We start from the raw sequence: 22,661 nt of genomic DNA on the forward strand, positions 1-22,661 counted from the left end.
TCCAGCAACACTGTTTTGTTATATGACGTCATGACGCTTGTACTTGCGAGTTTGGCCTGTGGCGGCGATACCTGTATTTTGGTTCTTGCTCTTTTCTACGTTACAAGAGCTTTGTTGTCAGTATGAGTGGCGTTTTTGTAATCAGGAGCTGGTATTCTGTCGATACAAGCCAACTTCAATTTCTCCTCAGTGTCCCTTTAAGGTCTGTGCACTTTTTTAGCCCCACGTTGTCACTTTCAGTCAGTTTTTATTCCTTTCACAATTTCATTTCGTCAGTTTTTATCGGTTTTATCCTTGTTACCTGCTATTGATGTTTTATCCGTTTTTATGGCTCTTTACACCTTGTTACTTTCACTGTTCATAGTCATCAAGTGTATCTCTTTTTGTTATCATCCCTTGTTTGATTCAGTTGACTTTTAGCTTTTTCACCCTGTTATGTTTCTTTCGCTTTTATGGCTCTTTACACCATGTGACGTTGACTGCATCTGATTATCTTTGCCACTGCCTTCCTATACAATGTACGAGTTTCGCTCAATAAAAATTCAGTTGCCAGTTCAGCGCCCTTTCTTGTCCCTTCTTCGTTTCGCCTTCGGGCTTCTTTCGCGCTGTTTTCACTCATCTCATAAGGTAGAATAGTGGGTCGGATTAGTATTATCCCGCATGATAATCCAATGGAAGGTCCTGAACAGTCTAGTTTTGGTTTTATTGGGGTTTAACGTCCCAAAGCAAATCAGGCTATGAGGGACGCCGTAGTGCAGGGCTCCCGAAATTTCCGCCACCTGGGGTTCTTTAACGTGCACTGACATCGGCCAGTACACGGGCCTCTAGAATTTCGCCTCCATCGAAATTCAGTTGCCGCGGTCGGGATCGCCAGCAGCCAAGTGCCATAGCCACTGATCCACCGCGGCGGGGTGAACAGTCTAAAAGGTGAAGACTCAAGCATAACATAAACCGCAACCTGTCTTTTGTGTGAGTGATTGGCGCATGTGCAAAACCTTAGCGGCGCAAGGTGAAACAATTTGGAGAGCGTTGCTCCCATAGGAAATGCAAAAGTGTGTCGCTGCTGCCAAGTGACCAACCTGTGAGCGACGCTGAGAGCTGAGCAGCAGAAAAAGCTCTCACAAGTGTTCGTAGCTCAGCAGAGTTGCGCCAAGTAAGCAGTGGTGGCAGCGAAGCAGACGACACGAACTCTAGGATGTAGCTCTGCTCTGTCGCTCACTTGACCATCGCCTGGCTCCACCCACAGCCGGGCTGACACAACTGCGCCAGCTTCCAAGCGTGCTGTAGTTGCTGCAGTTGGTATCTGCTTCTAGCTCTTTTTTAAAGACCTGCTTCGCAAACAGATCATGAATTGGTTTGGTTTGGTTTATTGGGGTTTAACATCCCGAAGCGACTCAGGCTATGAGGGACGCCATAGTGAAGGGCTCCGGAAATTTCCACCACCTGGGGATCTTTAACGTGCACTGACATCGCACAGTACACAGGCCTCTACCATTTCGCTTACACTGAAATGCGCCTGCCGCGGCTGGGATCGAACCTGCGTCATTCGGGTCAGCAGCTGAGCACCATAACCAGTGAGCCACCGCGGCGGATGTAAGTTACTTTAATAAGTTAGCAATAGTATCAGAAGCTTTTCGGGAAAGCACATCGCTGACAGCTTTTTTGGGGGCCATTTGGTAATTTGACCTGTGGATGTTTTTTCCAGTCCCCTGAGGTCTGATTAACAAGTTTTTACTGTTGTACTACGAGGCTCTTGTTGCAAGGGTGAAAGCACACTGTCACAGCTCCACAATGTATGAATTGAGAGACGAGTACCTTTTTCTCTGGCAAGGGAGGGATGATGACGTAGCGGTACGTGTCTTGCAGGTGACTATGCAGATACTCGAAGTCCCGGTATCGCCGCCACACAATGTAAGGGGTCTTCTTGGGCTCCCGGATGCTGCAGTGGCAAAAGGGGGGATCGTGGCCACAGAACGATCAGGCGGACTCGCGACAAAAGGTTCGGGCACAAACCAAGGCCTTCACAGCTTGACAAAGGGGCGGGCAAAATGATGCGTTTAGCTGTAAATCTTCAGTAATTTATTCGTTAATACTCTCTCAGGATCTGGAAAGAGTACCGGAACGAGGGCCATATAAAATTGGCGATGACGTTCATGAAATTTTGAGTGCCGGCATTGGCGGTGATGAAGGCAAGGTGGCTCCAGTCATTAGTGGCACAACGAATGAAGGAATTAAGGCAAAGGGTGGCTTCACAGTGTTAGATCCCCAGTCAGACGAATGCATGAATGCAGGGTGATATAAACCGTAGGGAAAGAAATCATTGATCCTCAAGCATCTCGGCAAGGCAAGGCCACTTGGTAATGCAGAGCGCGCAGAAACTTAGAAAAGTCTGCTGGCATACAATGGGAGACCTTTGTTCACAGGTAGCTCCTTTAAGGAATGGCGCACATGGCATGTCTACACACGTGTACTCACCCTTGGGAAAGATAGGTACATACGTAGAAAGCCAAAGCAATGTTCAACAGTCTAGCAAGGGAACCGCAGTTCAGAATTTGTAGCGAGGTGCTGGAAGTAGTAAGGGAATACGTCTACTTAGGGCAGGTAGTGGCCACTGATCGAGATCATGAGTGGGATCTGAGAACGCCATCCCAATCATGACTTCAAAAATGTAGGGTGCCAAACGAGGACAGCAGAGACAGATAGGAGACATATGAGCATGAAATTTGAACAATTTATTGTGAATATATAGCCACCTCATCGCCACACACTGGCCAATTTTAGCATGCAAAATTTTAGCGACATGACAAGTATTGCAGCTTTCTTGAGGAACACTTACGACCTAACCTGTCTATCATCTCTGGCCACTGCTATGGGTGACAACGGCGCATTGTTGACAGAGAGGTCCGCACCTGGACTTGCAACTTCCTGTAGTGTGCACCAAGAGTGTAGTGTTGTGTGCTCACACATCAGTGACGTTTTTACAGTGTTCACGAAGGCTATCATTCAGATACTCCTACTACGGCCTACATATTTTCCATAAGGGTAGCGGATCGGGCTAGTTGGTGCAGATTTGACATTTTTCAAGCGCTAAGACAACAAGGACGAAGAAGGAACAGACAAGGACGAGCGCTTTCCATATGTCAACGGTAATACCATGACTGATTCCATACAAGTTAGAGGTGCCCCACTTAGTCATCATCATCAGCCTGACTACACCCACTGCAGGGCAAAGGCCTCTCCCATGTCTCTCCAAATAACCCTGTCCTTCGCCAGCTGTGGCCACCGTATTCCCGCAAACTTCTTAATCTCATCCGCCCACCTAACTTTCTGCCGCCCCCTGCTATGCTTGCCTTCTCTTGGAATCCACTCCGTTAGCATTAAGGACCAGCGGTTATCTTGCCTTCGCATTACATGCCCTGCCCAAGCCCATTTCTTCCTCTTGATTTCCATTCGGATGTCATTGACCACGTTTGTTCCCTCACTCACTCCACCCTCTTCCGATCTCTTAACGTTACACCTATCATTTTCCTTTCCATAGCTCGCTGCGTTGTTCTTAACTTAAGCTGAACCCTCTTTGTTAGCTTCCACGTTTCTGCCCCACAGGTGAGTACCGGTAAGACACAGCTGTTGTATAGCTGTTGTAGCTGTTGTTAGTCCCTCTACACAATTTTTACAGCTTATTGGGAGCAGAGAAAACTTCTTAAATATCTGCCCATTGCCCAATCTTTTTAAAAAGTAATGAGAAAAGTCGTACACGCATGCAATCATAGCAATCTTAGCAGAAAACTCAGAGCCATCAGTTTAGCTTGACAACCTACATTTTTGGAGGGTTCAGCAAAACCGACAAGGACACGCATAGGGTACCCTCAGTGAGAGGGCTTGTTTGTTGAAACTATAGACAAGACTTGGAGTAAGGAATCTGAGACGCATAACTTAACATGTTCCTCATCAAAAGTTTGGAATGAGCCAATTCATACGGAAGTCATGGCTTATTGGCATGTGGTTCATGCTTTGTGTAAATCTGTTGGTTCTGAAATACTAAAAGTCTAATGTCCAAAAATCAAATGCTGCCATATGACAGTGTCTCGTGGGTTATTTCCAGAGGTGTGTATAAAGGCTGGTGTGTTAACTCTTCATAAGGCACAAGTTTTAAACATGTCTGACATGCATAAACTAATACAACTGCACTGAGAATGACTTTAGCAATTGGACAACATCATTTTGAAGCCATTTCGTCCACTGGTTTTGTAAAAAAAAAAGGGGGGGGGGGGGGGGGGGCACAGATTTGTACCAACCACTTAAAAAAAAAAGATCACAGTTGTGGTACATACTCATACCTCAGATCAGCAAAAGATGAAACCACATTGAATGGTTTGTTTGACTGTTTGGTAGTATTCAGCCAGCAAACATATGGCACGCAGGTGCACTATTTTTTATCTGGTGGCACTTGAAGTAAGTGGGACACCTTGTGTTCAACTCTCATAAAAAGGGTTAAAAGCCAGTGATCCGAAGAAACATAATCAGATATATTAGGAAGTTATCTAAATAACACCTAAAAGCTTTGGGGAAAAAAAAAAATAGCGCACACGAGAAGACTGGACAAGCGAGGAGACACAAACAAGCGCTATTTTTTTCCCTTAAGTATGTCTTACCAACATGCCCAAGCCTCATCTCTTCTAAAAGCTTTGGCTATCTTAACATTAGCGAGGCAGCATCTAAGGCCTCTGTCTAGTTCTGATAAAACTACATCACTAAGAATGGGGGCAATACAAGAATCCACACATATTCCCTGTTTCAGCAGATATGGCCATTCATCCCACTGAATAAAAAAAGATCAAATATAAGAAAAGAAGAGTCTCTAAAAAGACACTGCTTGACTTTCTGGACATGTTCTAGAAGACTACGATTCCAAACTTGTCAAGACAGTTTTCAACACAAGAACGCCTATAAGATGAATAGAGAAGATCCTTAACAATTGCAAAAAAAAGGCCCCAGGGCTCTTATGTGGTGACGACGTTAAATAATCCAAGACCATGATAGAGTTCTTCACCAGGAATGAGCCATCAATCCTGTTCTCAAAAAAATAGGGTCATGGATATTTGGCACATGTCATTTTCAGACATTTGCACTTGTCGTCAACCTTGTGTGTTGTGTCAGCGCCTCCTTTATTTTTACCATGTCTGCCAAGTACGCCCGATACGACCGTCCAAGGCCCTCTCCTATCCTATCCTCTTTTCCTACTCTCCCCCGTCAGCCAGCCTTCATGCCTGCTGTGCTCCTGCGAGGGAAAGTACCATCTGAGTGGCGCCAAATGATGAAAAGCGGACAAAAACAATCTTTTAAACGTTCTCTCTTTCTTCATGAAGCGGCGCTCAGCATCTCACACGATCATCAGGCTGCCTGTCAGGTATGGACGCGTCACTGAGCGCACTGTTCACAGCGCTGCTCCCCGTGGTGCTGGTCATTGCGGAGCGCTTGTTTTGAAAGGAGTCACAGAGTGTGCGGCGCAGCGGCTTCGGCATTGCGACGAAAGGCTGTGGTGGCTTGGTCGAATCATGTCAGTCGTTTAGCTAAGCTAGAATGCTGAAACATTCCGGCAGAGGCACCGAAACTGCTTGGCGAAAATATGAAATCAGATGGTAAACGTATTCAGCAGTAAGTTATGCTATTTTGGCTTTGGATTCAATCTTGTTCTGTAAGGAAAATGGGAGAATGAAATGAAGAGGGCACGGTAAATCTTCCCAAGAAGGCATTTTTCGAAACTACCAGGTAGCAAAAGCTTTTAAGTCATAGCTGTACTTTTGTCAGGATAAGCTGTCATCGTTAGGACAACTAGATAAAGATTATTCTCTGTCCTTGGCAGCCTGCAGCTACGATGGTTTTGAGACGGGAAAAATGAACTTCATTCGCAAATACACGGCGCAGCAGCTGTTTGCCAAAGCATGTCGGAAGTTCTGCCTGGTCATGACTAAAACCAGGCGCTAATAAAACAGTGCAAAACTAAAAAAACAAGCGCTTGAAGAAAAGGATGCAGATAAAATGGAAATCAAGACCGTTTCAGTGCATGTTCAGGGGCAGTCACCGTAAAGGCCAAACCACAAGATAGTGTTTCAACGGCGCCGCGTCAGCGTCTCTCCTACTGGCGTTGTCGTTCTACGCCGCAAGAGAGGGTGAGCAAACACACGAGGGCGTACGAACTGGCCTCTCCACCTGGGCGTTAGGTGTGTTTTGTTTCATTTGTTGTTGAGATCCGCTCGCACACGACATGCTTTGTCCTCATTCATTCATTTATTTTACCCTTAAAGGCCCTTTTCGGGCATTACATAAGGGGGGGGGGGGGGGGGGGGGACAGTTGAAATACAAAGTAAAGAGAATAACAATGTTAATACAGTAAAATACACCACAATGCAATGCAAAAAAGGAAGAAAAAAAGAAGAAAAAAGCAGGAATAGACTGTGAAATGTAAAGATGCAGTTCTAATCAATACATGGTGGCATATAGGCTAAAGGAGGGAATAGTAACAAGAAAAATAAACGGTAAAAATGAAAGCATGAGGTTGTTTTTTCATTTGCTGTAATGTTCGATTAGTGCGTCTCTAAATTTAGTAGCGCCACGCTTGTTTACAATGTGGTCTGGTAACTGGTTCCAATTTTCTATTGCTGTAGGTAGAAATGATTTATTGAAGGCTATTGTAGAACCATGCAAATGCTGAACACTCAGGGAATTGAAGAGGCGACGCGATGTTCTGATGGGAGGTAGGAGTAATGGGTCGCGGAGGTAAGGAAAGTTGTAATACAATTTATGGAAAAGGCAAAGTAGTGAGATTTTTCGACGGTTCTCAAGTGGTAGAAGGTTGAGTGTTGATTTAATTCTGGTGATGCTGTGGTATCTGTCATAATTTGAGGTGATGTAACATGCTGTGCGGTTCTGAATAGCTTCTAGGGTGTTAATTAAGTACGCTTGATGAGGGTTCCATATAGGAGATGCATATTCAAGTTTACTACGGATGAAGGTTTCATATGCTAAATTACGGACAGAAGGAGGAGCCAAGTATAACGATCATCTGATGAAGCCGAGTGATTTGAATGAATTGGCTGCTAATTTCAAGATGTGTTCGGACCAGGTTAAATTGCTGGAAATGGTGACTCCGAGGTATCGGTAGGATTGCACGTTTGTTAATGTGTTTGAAAGCAATGAATAAGCGTAAGTGAGGTTGGAATGTTTGCGAGATACTTGCATGTATTGGCATTTTGAGATGTTTAGCGACATAAGCCACTCAGAGCACCATCGTTCAATTATGTTCAAGTGGTTCTGGAGTAATAATTGGTCCCTGTTAGTAGCAATGCGGTGATAAAGAATGCAATCATCTGCAAAGAGGCGAATTATGGAAGAAATACCAGAGGGAAGATCATTAATGAAGATGAGAAAAAGAAGAGGGCCAAGGACCGACCCTTTTGGTACAGCAGACAGAAATTTAGTAGGACCTGAACAATGATTGTCAATTACCGTGTACTGAGAACGATCTATTAGAAGACAGTGTATCCATGCTAAAATTAGAGGGTCAATGGACAGAGCGGAAAGTTTTGACATGAGACGATGGTGGGGTACGCGATCGAAAGCCTTAGAAAAGTCTAAAAAAATGATGTCAGTTTGGAATGAAGAGTCCAGATTTAAGTGAAGATCAGTAGTCAATTCAAAACGCTGAGTTTCGCAGGAGAGACCGGAGCGGAAACCATGCTGTTTAGTGAAAAAGAAAGAGTTATGATCGAGATGCGATGCGACTTGTGAGTATATTATGTGTTCCAGAAGTTTACAGGCAATGCATGTCAAGGAAATGGGGCGATAATTGGATGGGTCTGATCGGTTACCAGCCTTAAACACCGGCACAACTTTACTTATTTTCCAATCTTTAGATAGTTCACCCGTTGATATAGACTGTTCTAAGATTACTTTCAGGAATTGACTGGAAATGTCCTTAGTACTTTTAAGTAATTTCGCGGGTATTCCATCAGGCCCAGGTGCGCTCGATGTTTTAAGATTGTCAATTATTTTTGTAATACCATCTGTTGTAATGCAAACTGGGGGCATCTAAGAAAATTTGAATCTGGAAATGGTGGTATGTTCAAGGGAGGTTCGTGGGTGAAAACTGATGAAAAATATGAATTCATGACGTCTGAACGGTGTTCAGTGGGAACAGATGATCCATCTTGGTTGACTAAGGTAATGCTTTGTGAACGACTGGTGCTTGGTGTCAGTAAGGACCAAAATTTCTTCGGGTCTGTGTGAATAATATTTATCAGGTCCTGGTGGAAGAATTTTTTTTTAGTGCTCCGTAACAAACCTGTATATTGGTGAAGACATGCAAAGTATTTTTTCCATTTTGAAGGAAAATTAAATATTTTGCCTCACGGTAAAGGCGTTTTTTTCTTTGTGATAAGTCTTCTTAGCGCGCTAGTGTACCATGGTCTTTGAGCATCACCACGTATACGAATGAGGGGAACGTACGCGTCAACGAGAGATAATAGTTTGTTTTTATAAAGCAGCCAGTTTTCATTCACTGTTCGACCACATGGCGATAATCAGAAGTACGAAAAAAACAGGCTCAGCTCGATGTTCATCTTAGCGAAATCGGCTTTCTTGTAACTGCGGATGTATTTTATGGAAGGTTTACTGACGGGAATTGAAATCGAGAGATCGAAAAGCAACATTTTATGATCACTCAGGAAATCAACACATGACAATGACTGGATGAATTCGGGATCTGAGGCAAAGATAAGGTCAAGAATGTTTTTGCCACTGGTTGCTGTTTTAATGGTTTGGGTACGGTTAAATGAGAGAGTCATATAAAAAAATTTGCTCGATTGATGAGAAGGTGCATGCAGATTATTCCATTCAATGTTTGGGAAATTGAAATCTCCCCAAACCATGTGTTCAGCATTTGGAAAGAGAGTATGCAAGTTCAAGAGGACACTGTTAAGCTCATCAACAAAAGAGCGATCACAATCAGGTGCGCGGTAGCAAGCAGTAATAATGACTGTAATTGACGGCAGGGATATTCAGACACACATTATTTTGTGGCTGCAATTAAGTTTGACAGGAAATGAGGGTATACTGGATTTTATATAAAACAAGCACTCCGCCTCCCCTGCGCCTCTCCCTGTCAAGCCTATGAATGGTGAACACTTTGTCATCATGAAGTAGCTCGCGGTTTTCGATGTCGGAACTTAGCCATGATTCAGTAAAAATGGCGATGTCGGTGTTGTTATCATGCAGGAGGGATTCTATGCCTTCTCTTTTTGATGAATAACTGCGGATGTTTGCGAGCATAACTGCCATGGGCTTATAAGCAGGCTTTCCATTCCGACCTGTTGAGTAGGGAGGACGAGGGGAAAGCGCAGGCGCAGCCGCCGGCGATAACCGCTATGTCTTGGTCTCTAAAACGGAATAAGACTCGGCATCGCAGAAAAACTGCTTTTCGTCCATGAGAAGTTTATCGAAGCGGATCTTGTACTTTCCACCAGGCTCCTGAGCAAAATTGTACAGTTTTTGACGGGCTAATCGGACACATGCTGAGTAGTCTTCTCGAATTGAGTAGGCTGAATTTTTTAGCTTTGGGGCAGCGGACAAAATGTTTGTCTTATCTTTAAAGTTAGCAAATGCGGCAATGATGGGGCGGTTCTTTCCGGGTTTGAAACGGCCAAGTCTGTGAGCGCGTTCAATCGCATTCTCACTGATAGTTATGTCTAGTTCCTTTGAGCAGAGAGAGATTACACGCGGTTCAGATTGTGTCCATGCTTCATCACTGGCATCTGGAATTCCAAAGAACAGCAGGTTTGATCAGCGAAGACGGTTTTCTGCGTCATCGCATTTGTCGTTTAGCCGTTTAACTTGCGCTGTCAGTTTTTCCACATAATCTGAGTCTACATTGCCTGACTTCGGATTTTCTGCTTTTTCCAATGCGTCTACCCGCAAAGAAAGGCTGTTCACAATGTTCTCAATGTTTGTCTGAGCTGAACGGATAAGTATATACAAAAGTGATTGCTCTACAATGCAAACTTCTTAGGACTGTAAATACCTGCAAATACAAGCAAATAGACACAAATTCTATAACTGTAACTGGCTATAAATACAAAGAGTTGTAATGTATATAGCCGCAGATAGATGCAAATTATTGTATATACAATTACTGCAAATTGCTGGAAATATATGTGAATAAATGCACGTAAACATCCCCTTCTTTTGTACTGTCTGTGCAGCGAAGTTCCTCAGCTTCACATCAACCAGCATAAAATCTCCCGCACTTCACCAGTGCCATTTTGCTGCTGCTGCGAGGGCATCTCGTCAGCGGCGCGGACAACGCTATTCACCAGTGCAAAACGATTTTCGTAAACGTGGTGCCACAAAACGAACGAACCTTGAAACTTATTACACTCTACTCGTCTGGCAAGGAAGAGCAATAAGTGGTGCAAACACCTCAAGTAGCGCCTCAAGTCTGCCAGCTGCCATCCTCATGTGATAAGCGAAGCGAACGCCACAGCCCACCTCTGGAAATGGCGAGCAAAGCAGCCGCGCCCTCCAGCCGACTTTCGTTGGAAAAAGCGCCGCGCTGCAGTTGAAGCGAGAGCCACACAAGAAGGGGTAGGAATCAAGAATCTGACAGGTGCCAGGAGTGGGAGTAGGACAGCGCTATTGCCATTGTGCGCACAAACGCAAGCAGTGCTAATATCTTGCTAGCACCGCACCGCGGCAACTAATTAAAGTGAGGTGTACCGACGGCTCCCATTGCGAAGCGGGCGATGCAGCTGGTATTGTAAAAATAGAGGAGGCGCTAAAAGAATTCAAGGTAATCTTGCTTACTGTATTCTTTGGTGTACAAGTTACGTTTTTTTTATTTTTTGTTGGTCCAACTTACACAAAAGTGCGACTTATGTACAGCTAAGAATGATGCAATACCGAGTGCCATATTCCACCGCGCCCAGTAACCTTGTTCGATAAAAAAATTTATGCGCAAAAGAAAAAGAAATTAACCCTGATTTACTTTGTTAAACTAAATGCAACACAGGTGTGCTAGAACGATATGTACTGACCTTTCACACTGGTCATTTATGACGGTTTCACAGAGAATGTAAGCAGGAGCTGGCTCAACACGGTTCCAGCCTTTCCACTTGGCTGCAGCTGCCAAGAAACCGCTTCCCCTCCACCAGCATGACACACAACAGCATTTTCGCCAGCGACCCACCCAGTGCTGCTAAACACGTAAACAAAAGGGGGTTTCCCTTTCCCCCTATCCCCTGAAAGTGGAAAGCAGGACTGTTTTCTTTTTCTAATATTTCTTAGAAGGCTTTTATTACTGATATAGCATCCTTGAAAACTAAACATACTTCTGCTAATACCCGTAGCAGGGAAACTTCGTTTTTTCCTCATTTTAGGACTAATTATAGACCTTATGCGAAATGCACTGCCATCTAGTGGTCGCCGCGCGCGATCCGCCATGTTGAAGGATAGCCGCCGGATTCACAGCACGAACTGGTGCACGTGCTCGAGTTTCACCGTCCTCAAGATGCCCACATATTGCTTAGTGCCTTGCTGTACGCAGAAGGGATCACAAAGACGCTCAGGGAAAAACGCAAGAGCGCTTGATTTGAGCACATTTCTATTTTTGGACTGCGATCCTTGACATCCTCGGCACAAATATTGCAGAACCGTCGCTACATGTCGAGACATCGCGAAACACATTTCGTTACCGCCATGTAGCAAATGAAATTTGAAATAAGCTTTGTAGGCACAAAGAAAATATCACACAAAAGCTGTTTTTCTCCTACGATTGCCCGTGAAATGCTGCGATTACTGGCCGCGCAAGAGAGTAATCGTGACCAGCTGTTCAGTGGTACGGGTCGCGCTTTGTGAGAACCATTGCTCCTAGCGTTATCCGCCGCAGCGGTTACATGCATTAGTTTTTAGTGCAAATATTTGTTTCGACAGAAACACTAGCAAGGGCTAAGTGCCCGTGGTCTGTTAGACCAGGGAAAGGTGCCTATTTTGTGAAGCGACGGCCTGTATGCATGTAGCAATTTCACTTAACCGGCTGGTTTCCACGAAGCCGTGCGTTGTGTAAAAAAAAAGGGGGACCGTAAGAGAAGCCGCTCAAGCGGTACCATAGCTCCAACTAGTAGCGGGAATACATAACGCGTGTAAAATCCTCCAAAACTCTCAGTGCACAACTGCTTGCTCGTCGTGGTAAAACCATGGACACTGCTGCATTCGTGGGCTACCAGTTTTCAACGGCGATAGTCCAAGAATGGTAAACACTTGTGTAGTGGGGACGTGCGGGGATTTAGGGGTCCATGTGGCCGGTAATAATAATAAAGTGTTTTCTCTCTCTGTCTAGGGCACTAGGACAAACTAGCGGCTCTAGGGCACTAGAGCACTAAGGCAAACAAACAAACGCTGTACGACCTTTTCAAGGAAAATGGAAAGCGTTGGATGTTGAGAGGCCACTTTTTTCGACACTACCAGCATGAGCGTGAGGTTTACTATCGCTTGCTTTCAGCGCCGACGCAACACACAGAAAACGCTACCACAACAACAGCAATTCAAGCAGCACACCCGTTCGCAAAAAGTATCGAACTAAATAAAAACTGACTCAAACTAGACCGAAATGCGCACATTTTTAGCCGTAAATGAAAATTACACTTGCTTCGTACATTTCTTGGGGTTCAGCGTCGGCAAACTGATGTAGGACTCCGTGAAAAACTTGCAGCTCTGTAACCGGTGGCGTTCGGAAAGCGTTTTGGACGTGTAGTAAGTGCCTGCGAAGTCACTTGGAAACTTGGGCAGCAGAAACAGGTCGACTGACCATTCAGTCATGTTTACAGGCTCAAGTGGCAGGAAATAAGATTTTCGAGACAGCACAGCAGTAAGGAAGCTAACGCAGGGCACGCCTAAATGCAGAGAGCAGAGGCGGAACGAGCTTCAGTCATCCTCCAACATGGCGGCTTTCCGCTGGTTCTTCTTTTCTCCGATAGATGGCAGCAATTTTGCATAAGGTCTATAAACTCCAAACATTGCAACACAATCTTTCCACTCTACAACAGACGGGCAGGCTAGCAGGGCATCTAGTGCTAGCACACCAAAAACAGTTAACAGTGCAGTAGCGTCAAGGAGCTCGTGTAGCAGAAAATCCAGCATCGTTGCTGACCGTGAGCGTCAAATCCCTGAAAAATTCCCAGAGGAGCAACCCAGGAGTCAGGTGGGCCACCCAAGTCAACGCAACCCTGTGGCCTCACCCTAACCTGCTCACTGGGTTGTGAGCAAACGGCGCACCGTGGCAGTTAAAACAATGACTGGCTGCTACAGGTTGCTTGGCAAAAGCAACTTGCGGTGCACAGGCCCCCCATAGATGGCAGCACCTGCCGTCGCAGGCAGTGGCGTGGCATTTACACTGCACCAGGAGAGGTATGAGGGCTCCCAGCAAACGTACACTACTTATCCCCAACAAACATTCTCTTTCCATTGCATCACATCATCAGCATTGACCGTATGTACGACTTCCGGATGCTACATTTGTTTTCTTTTTCTAATAATTCTTACAAGGCCTTTATTACTGATATAGCATCCTTGAAAACTAAACATACTTCTGCTAATACCCGCAGCAGGGAAACTTGGTTTGTTCCTCATTTTAGGACTAATTATAAACTCCAAACATTGCAACACAATCTTCCGCATGTACTCAACAAATTTAAATATACCACAAATTTCAGATTCAAAGAATTGCGACAGTATTTTGTTGACATGTGAAGTATTTTTTTACATTCATTACTTCTGATTCTCTAGGTTCATTGTCATCTACAGAGACAATTTTGTGCATTTGCTGAAATTTTGTGCATTTGCTGAAATTTTGATTATTTCATACAACTTGATGTCTATATTCTGCTTTCATGTATGCATATATGTTCAAAATATGTACTAGTGAATATTAAGTACATCTTCGTGATTCTATTACATCTGTATTACTTGATTACGTATTATTTTGCACTACACGAGCCTAGTTTTAACCATACAATTGTCTTAAGTGCATTTCATTGTTTTGTATTCTATAGTGTGTATTTTTGTTCTCCTTTTCTTGTATCTTTCTTATGTTTATTTCCATCACCTGATATGTCAAAGCCACTGCTATTTAAAGGTTTTCCAGGTCCAGTCAAGCTGCAAAAGCAGCTTTTCGCCTGGAAATCCTTCCAGTTGTTCTGGAGAAAATAAAGGCAATCAAATTCAATTCAATATGAATGTAGAGAATGACAAATTCTACTACCATACCAGTCCAAAATTATTCAATATCATGCAAACTTGCATTATATGATATATCAACCAAGATAAGCCAGTTCAATGAAGCAAAACCACAGAAAGTCAAAATAAACCATGAAAAACCAGGGCTACCCGTGCTAGCCCATGATAATTCATGATTAGCCCCAAGCTAAACTGCTCGTGATTTTTAAAATGTTATCTTATGGCTAGAATCATAGGTTCCTCCTAAACAGACCCGACTGACTGCAATGCAAGGAACAGATGACGAGTGACAGTCATGTTCGTTTCAAGTTGGCTTCAAGAGACCTTAACATTTTGAAATGGCGTCGGGAACTATGGTTACGTCTGCCTGGATAGCCGGCGCCTGGTGCTGCCAAATTCGAAAGAGGCGAGTTTGGAGCAGTTTTCCCCATTTTTATCAGGAATGGCGCAGCTAATTTGGTTTGACGCATTTGGTGCAAGAGTGGGGTCACTGATTTGAATAGAAAATACTTCATCATCAGGGTCTGTTGGATGAAAAGCAACCGACTCACAGGTTCTGTATATTAAGAAATTAGTTGCCGCAGCAGCACTTCCACAAGGTTTAAAGCCTGTTGAGTTCTTCAGAAAGACAAGTGCCCGATACAAGTTTGCCATTTATATTAAGCTCTCCTAATTTTTCTTACTTTTATTTTTCTGAAGGACAATGTCGCTCAGAAATTACCAGACAATCAGAGGATCATTTTTATTATTGCCTTGAAGCAAGTGCGCTTCACAAGCAGCCTTGTCAGTTCTTAACTCTTTAGTTAGGTTATATCGAGATGTTTTGTACACAGCAAGGCCATCAGGGCTCTGTGTAGTCATAGACTTCTTGAAAATCTCATTCTTGGTTTCGTCATCATCACGTGCATAGGTGTGACCCATGGCTTCTGAATTTTCATGCTAGTTTTTCAAGAGAAGCACACATCATAAATGGGTTTTAACTTATGATGAAATATGATCTTCATGCGAACGCAACCAAGTTTCAGTGAGCAAGGTCACACTGAACTGAACACACAAAGTTTCAAGTATCACATTAAGGTTGGTATCCTTATTCCTCATACTACAGATATTGAAACCTAGGGCAAAAAACACTTTTTTTTTGCGAATGACATTTGCTCTTTCTGAATGTGGCAGAATCATAAAAAAGACATGAATAACGATAATCCCCTGCAAGGTCTCAAACCTTTAGTGGTATTGGCATGCAAGAACTCCACAACAACTTTGTTTCAAGGTCGGCCAGCTCACCTATCATGATGATATTATTTGTTTCAGCTTTGCCATGCCAAGACCAAACAAATTTCCAGGACACTTTTTTGTGTGTAACTGATGCTCCCAGCAATGGTTTATCAGCCAGCTTGAGATGCTCGTTCCACCCGCTAAAAACTAAACATTCCTACCAAAATCGCGACGCAACCGTTTATCGTACAGCGTTCCTGGTGGTGCCATATGATTTGCTGTTGCATATAAGGAAGTTGGAGGCTAACTTGCGACAGGGATTTGAACCAACGACAACAGACATTCAATGGTATGCCTTCCCAGAGCTTAGAAGGCCTACCTCTTCCCTTAAGGCTTGGCTGAGGTGTCCACCGAGATGCCAGAGTTACTGCGCCATTTCTTTTCCTCAACAGCCAATTTTCGTGTCGAAACTGTGACAGAACCCTTTGCCGCACACCGTTGTGGGTGGAGTCATAAGATTTCTCTCTGCATATAGCATACGCCTCTTAGTCTGGTTGGAGGCTAGCTCACGACAGGTATTCGAACTGAGTGTTTCACTGGGATCTTTCTGGAATCAGTGTTCGGAGGCACATACTCGTGCAACCTGCCTTGAAGTTGAACGCTCACAATGACCCACTACTGCTCTTGTGCAGTGGCTAGCGAAGCTGACTGCCGCGGGTTCAAATCCCAGTCGCGGATATTTATTTGATTTATTTTAATTTACTTCACTTGGCACGAAGCCACAAACATAGCAAGACCTTGCTCGAGGTTTACCCATCGGAATAGTGCTTTCGCACAAAAAAATTTTTACAAGTTAGATTTGCTAGCCAGCAAAAGGCAGAGTAGTGTGCGGCCTATGCACCGCTGCCAAACTGGACTCCAATACACACAAAGACCACCTCTACAGATTTATTGCTTTAGAGTATGAACATAAAAATCTTACAGGGGTCCCTTTGAATATGGTTTTTTTCAGGAAAAATTGACGTTTGCCAGGTGATGCTCTTTATCGAGGCGAAAATGTGTTGCTAAGCCGTCAACCACTACCTCTCGCAACAAACAGCAATATTTATGATGTCATTGAAATTTTGCTTGCCGCACTTGCGTGATGTCTGCCCACGATGTCTATATATATACAGGGTGTTTCAGGGAAGACCAAGTAACTTTCAAAATAGGTTTTTTGGGGTAAAAATATGGCTTTTGCAGCATCGTATTACCAGTGTTGGCAGACATCGGAAAACCAGTCAATTGTCTCAAGTAGTAAGCTGGTTAACTAATTTCTGATAATTGACTTTTTAACTATCACAGCTAGGCAACTGGTTGCAATTAGACAGTTGTAGCCGGCTGCTAGTAACAGTCATATCACTTTTTAGAATTTAGAAAACGCAATTTGTGAAAACTCGGCGCTGTGCCTCGAAAAAATATGGCTACATCATGCCAAAATACAAGCGTTTTCGCAAAACATGCAGGCAAGGCAACCTTTCCAGTGCACGTAACTAGTCACAAAAGCGAAATTTTGTCGAGCCACAGTGCCAAGAGTGATTGTATTTTCGAAATTCTAAAAACTGGTATGGCCGTTACTAACGGCTGGCTACACATCTCTAATTGCAACTAGACACTTAACTTTAATAGTTAAAAAGTTAATTATTAAAAATTAGTTAACCAGCTTACTAAAGACGATTCACCGGCTTTCCGGTGCCTGCCAACACTGGTAATAATATGCTAAAAAGCCATATTCTTACTTCGAAAAACCTATTTTTTAGAATTACTTATAGTCTTCCCTGAAACACCCTGTATTCCACTCCACAGTTCACGATAAATTTTGAAAGCTAGTGCTTACGTGTCTCCCGTCCTTCTCTGCATAAGTAAGGCTTTTTGACAGGCTAGTTGGTACATATTCATAATTGAAAGGCTGTGCGCTCTCTCTGATGTCAGTGTCTGATACTGTGCTGTAAATTCGAAGTGATGTGATACCAGCACAACTAGACGGCTACATTAGTCTGTCATGGCACGCTTTAAGCAAAAGGGTCTCTGTTTCAGCTGACATAAAGGGATGTCTTGTGGTGGTGATAGTAGGTTGCGCGTTCGTATCACGTCTGGGTCACCAACTTTGAGGTGCACAGTGGTACCAGAGGCGGTGCAGCCATGTTTATTTGAGCTAATGCCGTTCCATGGACGAAGGCGGTTTGCAGGCCTCGATGAGCTACAGACGATGGCTGCCGTTTGAGCGCCTAACCTGTTCTGTTCTGCTCATGCTCGCCAAGCTCTCCTTCATCGCATGAGCAGAAGCGGTGGCGCTACAACTGCATCATCATTTTATATAGGAGATAATTACGTGGACAGTAATAAAGACAACTACATGGCCTTGCCGAGATTCTAGGTGTCCATGGACCCCAGCATACCTGATGTTGGAATAAAGGCTTGATTTGACTTCCGCAGACCATGTGCAATTCTCTACCAATTGAGCTAAAGTCCCTGCCATCTCAGCTGCTACTTTTAAAAGCAGAATTTTTCATTGCAGCTACATGTAGGCCAAGCTGGTGTATTCAGTGCATTCTATTTTCTTCTTCTGATAAGCAGGAAATACTGTTGGATCTCGAAACGCTTATTAGTACTGACTGGCTGCAAGAGAAAGAGACATGCCATTTTGCTCTTAACGCTAGAGATTTTGGTATTTCAAACTTCCTGTGCCATATCACAGCGATAGAAATTCTCACCAAAAATTGATAGGGGCTTAACGTAGTTAAACCGAGTATACCTGTGAAAGCAGGTGTTCATTCTTCAATTGGAAGGGGCACCTAAACTCTGCCTTAGGGGTGTGGCATGATATTTTTAGTGGGTTAGTAACCATGTGTGCTGAATTGGTAATTCCTACTTAAGATTCATAGATGGCGGCGAGTCCTCATATACCACTACCAGCGCAGTGGCACAGCGGTTAAGCGATGTGCCACTGTACTGGCAGGCGGCTGTTTCTATCCCAGCCACCCGTCGGGATTTTGCGACCCATGTTGCTGTTCCTGAGCAACCTCTCGCGCAGATGGCACAACGCTCGTCTGAGCTTGTCCGAGTAACTCGTGCAAGCTTGGGTAGTAACTTGGGTTGCTAGGCAACGGCATAAGATGGTACGTGCCGTTTTTGCCAATACGCTTGTGGTGTTAGCTTGTGGTTAAGCATTTGGTTTAGCTCATGCCAGCTCCCTGGCCGGCACGATGCTGTCATAAACTGTGAAACCTGTGCGAGGGTGGTGCCCTCTGGGTGTGTAGGCGATAGGCGGCAGCGGTGCGGTGCCATCTGTTGGATAGCCGCTGAAGCGGTTGCTAGGCAATGGCGAATGGTAGCCGCACTGCCACGACTACAAGCGCCGAGCCGAGCTGGGCTCCAGTAGTGTTGCTTTCACAACAAAAATAACTTTACCAAAGCGCAGCCTTACAGCACCACTTCTTTTGTAAGCATACGGGACTAAGAACGAAGGGGGGTCCGACACTTCGCTGCCCACCAGGACGGTGCCAAACTAAGATGTATAAAAGGTGCGGAAAGCAAGACTCAACAAAGAACCAAGAGTAGTTTGCTTGAAGCGCATTCACAGCAGAAAAAAGAGAAAATGATTGTGAGAAACAATGCACACATGCACATGCACAATCAACAGGCACGATTTCGGAGCAGCCGCACACTAGCTGCAGCCCACAAGGGAACCTTGGGCACCAACCTCACTGTCTGTTCACTTTAGCCAAGCCAAGACCCCTGAGAAAGTCCACAAACAGAGGTAAGCATTTATTTTAACACTAGGCGTGTGCAGTGTCAGGGTGGTAAAACACTCCACCTCCGGGGGTCTGGTCAATGTCTCGGAGAATCAGACACCATGAAGAACCAGAAACACGTTGCCCTAGGAGAGTGCCGCGAGAATATCAGCCCGGTGATTTTGTCGGCTGCCGGAAGAATAGACACTGCACTAAGTGGGGTTAATGATGCGCTTAATATGGCTTGGTTTGGTTTATGGGGTTTAAGGTCCCAAAGCGACTCAGGCTATCAGGGACTCCGTAGTGAAGGGCTCCGGAAATTTCGACCACCTGGGGTTCTTTAACATGCACTGACATTGCACAGTACACAGGCCTCTAGAATTTCGCGTTCATAGAAATTCGACCGCCACGGCCGGGATCGAACCCGCGTCTTTTGGGTTCCAGCCGAGCACCATAACCACTGAGCCACCATGGCGGGCATGAGCTTAATATGATGTGAAGCAATACGCAACCTATTGCTTCAGCTCACGTCTGATTGTGGCATTGTTACGCACATCTAACTCGGCAATGAGGGATAGGCCATCTGCGACCAGCCGATCTATGCCGCTCCGGAGAGGCGCACGTAGCGATCAAGAGATAAGACCCGTTCACAGCGCACCCACCATGAACCGACATCGATCACATGCGACAGTGAGAACTCACTTACACCGATTCCACCTGATAGGCAATGTAAACATCCTGCAGTGGCATGACAGTGCCCGAGCAGCGACGCTCCACCTCCGTAATGTTGATCTCGCAGATTGCGTCCTGCGGCAGAAAAATAGGCAGAAACTCTTGGCTCCGTTATATGCACTACATGTCATTCCAGATTCACTTCTGTGCGAGGTTTCTGAAACGCAAAAACAATATTCCTGGGCACAACCACACTTACCGCTTTCGCACTCTCATCCTGCCCGGTTTCTGACATGACAACGCTCCCTTGCAATGCTTCTGTAAGTATGTCTCAGCACGATTATACGCTAAATGCTTAATAAAATGAAGGCTGAGGGCCATGCATATGACAAACACTACACTTTCGACCGCACGGAAAACCCATCACCTAGCTGACCGCGCCGGATCACCAATCATACGCCCCGCAAATCACAAGCCAAGGCTGCAAGCAACTAGTGTTGGCTATCGGCTACGTTCATTAACTGCTAATAGTGCAGTTTTGGCACAGGTATTTTTATAGTACAATTATCTTCTGTTAAATAAGTTGGTATCGTTCTATCTTTGAGATTAATATTTGAATTTGCTCTACTACAATTAAATAATTAGGGGATGAGCATGCACAGAGTTTCTTTGAGCATGTGTGCGATTCAATGTTGCACGTGATTTTCGACGTAACAGCGTCTTTCGCGCCAAAGTTGCCCCGGCCACGCTTTACCGATTTGCCGTTGTGCGGTTCGCGCACAGCCGTTCTGTCGGATGTCATCGAGTTTCGCTGCTAGAGGTTCGGACAGTAGCACGCCGAGATTCGCAGGTAAGCTGCTTCTTAAGGCGAGAGCGCTACGAGGTTCTCAGTTTAACATTGCGCGCTTCACTAGTTGCAAACTGTGCCCTCCTTGCATGCTCTGCTCGGGGTCTTCAAGTGGCGCTTGGGAACGTTCAGGTGAACTCGTGAAGCACGGTGCAGACTCCTTGTAGTAGTAGAAAGGTTGCTGTACGCAAGCTTGGAGAGGTGTTTTGCAACTGCTTGGCCTGTCTGTTGTAGTCGGGTTAGATGTGACGTCCGACTGGGAGACGTCAGCCAAGACCCATGGTCACTTTGTCACGGAGTTGTTCTCCGTGTGCTACAGAAACGAGGTGACAGGCTGAGTTTTCGCCGTAGCGGGGCCTACATTGTTTTTCGCTTGCTGAACAACGTAACGTGAACGCTTGGAGAACGGAGGCATAGCACTGGCAAAAACTGCTGAACAGGGAAGCCTCTCCTGCATACGATGTTAGAGCTTGCTTCTCCCAGTACTCGGCCAGCTGATCTGTTTCCTCGTTCGCGGCTTGAGAACCTGCTCATCGTTCTCACGTGAATATACTCGTTGGGCTCTGGTTCGTGCAGAAAGGGCGAAGTAGACAGAACAGGGACTGACTCTCAAGTATAAACACTAAACAGCTCTTGCCATTGTGTGTCATCAAGCCAAGCAGGAACAAAACACGTACGCTCTAAAGAAATTCTGGTGAGTATTGTCACTTAATTTACTTCCTTGCCGTTTTGGGTACTCGGTTGGGGAAGAGCTTGTTGGCGGGCCTCTTTCAAAGAAAAGTCACTTGACATTTGGCCTTTTTATTTGTTTAGCGCAGATTTTACAGCTACTGCGTAAAATTTTAGCCGAAGGATAGCGAAGGGTTTAAATGAAGTGTCCGAAAACAGGCAGCCAAGGCAAAACAGTGAATCGCGGCAGTCTTTTCTCCGTGTAAAATGATATGGTGAACATAAATGTCGACCAATGACGCTTAAAGAAGTTGCAGGGGACGAGCAGATGCCAGTATGAGATTGCTCAAAAATATATATGTGGGAGCAGAATGGTCATGGAAAAATAATAGAACTGTGCTACAAAGGTAACTGCACCATAGTTGTGTTGTTGAACCCATATGCACAATTTTTAAGAATACTGCCAAACTCTTGAATGATTATTGCAGAACTGACACATGAAAGCAAGAATGGTGAGCGCAAAAAAATACGAGAAAAGACTGAAACATGGGAAAACACATTTTTGCAGTAAAAGAACAGTGTTAATGTAGCACTTGTGAAATAAACTGAAGAAGTCGGCAGATATCAATACCAAAATTGCTGACACACCGTCGATGCGGGATGACTCCAGCAGTGCATCTATTCTCAAGGTTGAAGGTAAAAAAAAACGGAATTTTTGCCTCAGTCCTGATTGAAGGCAAGTCCATCCGCTTCCTGACTGTCACCGGCTCATCTCTGTCTATTATTTCTGAAGACCTGTACCACCGGATTCTTCGCTGATGCTTTCCCACTTAAATCAACCGCAGTTCAACTCTTGGACTATTTTAAGTGTCAGATTATAGTCCAAGAGTGTTTTGTTGCCACAGCAAAGTTCCACGACCGTATTGCTTGCGTCCTGTTGTACGTTGTCTCGGGAGGAACAACGCTGCTGGGTCTGGATTCTATTGCGGCCTTACAAATGAAGATTGAAGGTGCATCGTTGAAATGTCTTTCCATGACACCTGATACACCTCTGTTATCTCCTGAGGTATGTCCACGCTTCGAACATCTCTTTTCCAAGGAACTCGGAGTTGCCTGTGGCTACGTGCACTAAGTCAAAGTGCAGGATTCCATTTCTCCTGTTGCTTGCAAGCTCCGACGGTTGCCATTTGCCATTCGACAGC

At 44.8% G+C, this 22,661-nt stretch overlaps 2 protein-coding genes across 7 annotated transcripts in view; one reads left to right on the forward strand and one right to left on the reverse strand.

The window, feature by feature from the left end:
- Nucleotides 1-20,445, reverse strand: part of LOC149345274 (sorting nexin-4-like) — a 62,262-nt gene extending 41,817 nt beyond the window's left edge. Inside the window, exons 1-3 of one of the 2 annotated variants that reach the window (XM_089546564.1) lie at nt 20,203-20,442; nt 19,978-20,078; nt 1,816-1,939 (exon numbers count right to left, since the gene is read on the reverse strand). In XM_089546564.1, the coding sequence (XP_089402690.1) occupies nt 1,816-1,939; nt 19,978-20,078; nt 20,203-20,238 (261 nt within the window). In that variant the 5' untranslated portion in view covers nt 20,239-20,442. Of the gene's footprint in view, nt 1-1,815; nt 1,940-19,977; nt 20,079-20,202 lie in introns of both variants that reach the window. The other variant, XM_089546565.1, reaches the window with a different exon arrangement.
- A 211-nt stretch (nt 20,446-20,656) lies between these two features.
- Nucleotides 20,657-22,661, forward strand: part of LOC149345277 (uncharacterized) — a 215,048-nt gene continuing 213,043 nt past the window's right edge. For all 5 annotated transcript variants that reach the window (XM_089546559.1, XM_089546560.1, XM_089546561.1 and 2 more), the window contains exon 1: nt 20,657-20,793. The gene's annotated coding sequence lies outside the window, so the exon portion shown is untranslated. The remainder of the gene's footprint in view (nt 20,794-22,661) is intronic.

Source organism: Amblyomma mixtum, chromosome 5 (assembly GCF_055824585.1).
Source record: "Amblyomma mixtum isolate Tamu chromosome 5, ASM5582458v1, whole genome shotgun sequence".
Classification (NCBI taxonomy): Eukaryota; Metazoa; Arthropoda; class Arachnida; order Ixodida; family Ixodidae; genus Amblyomma; species Amblyomma mixtum.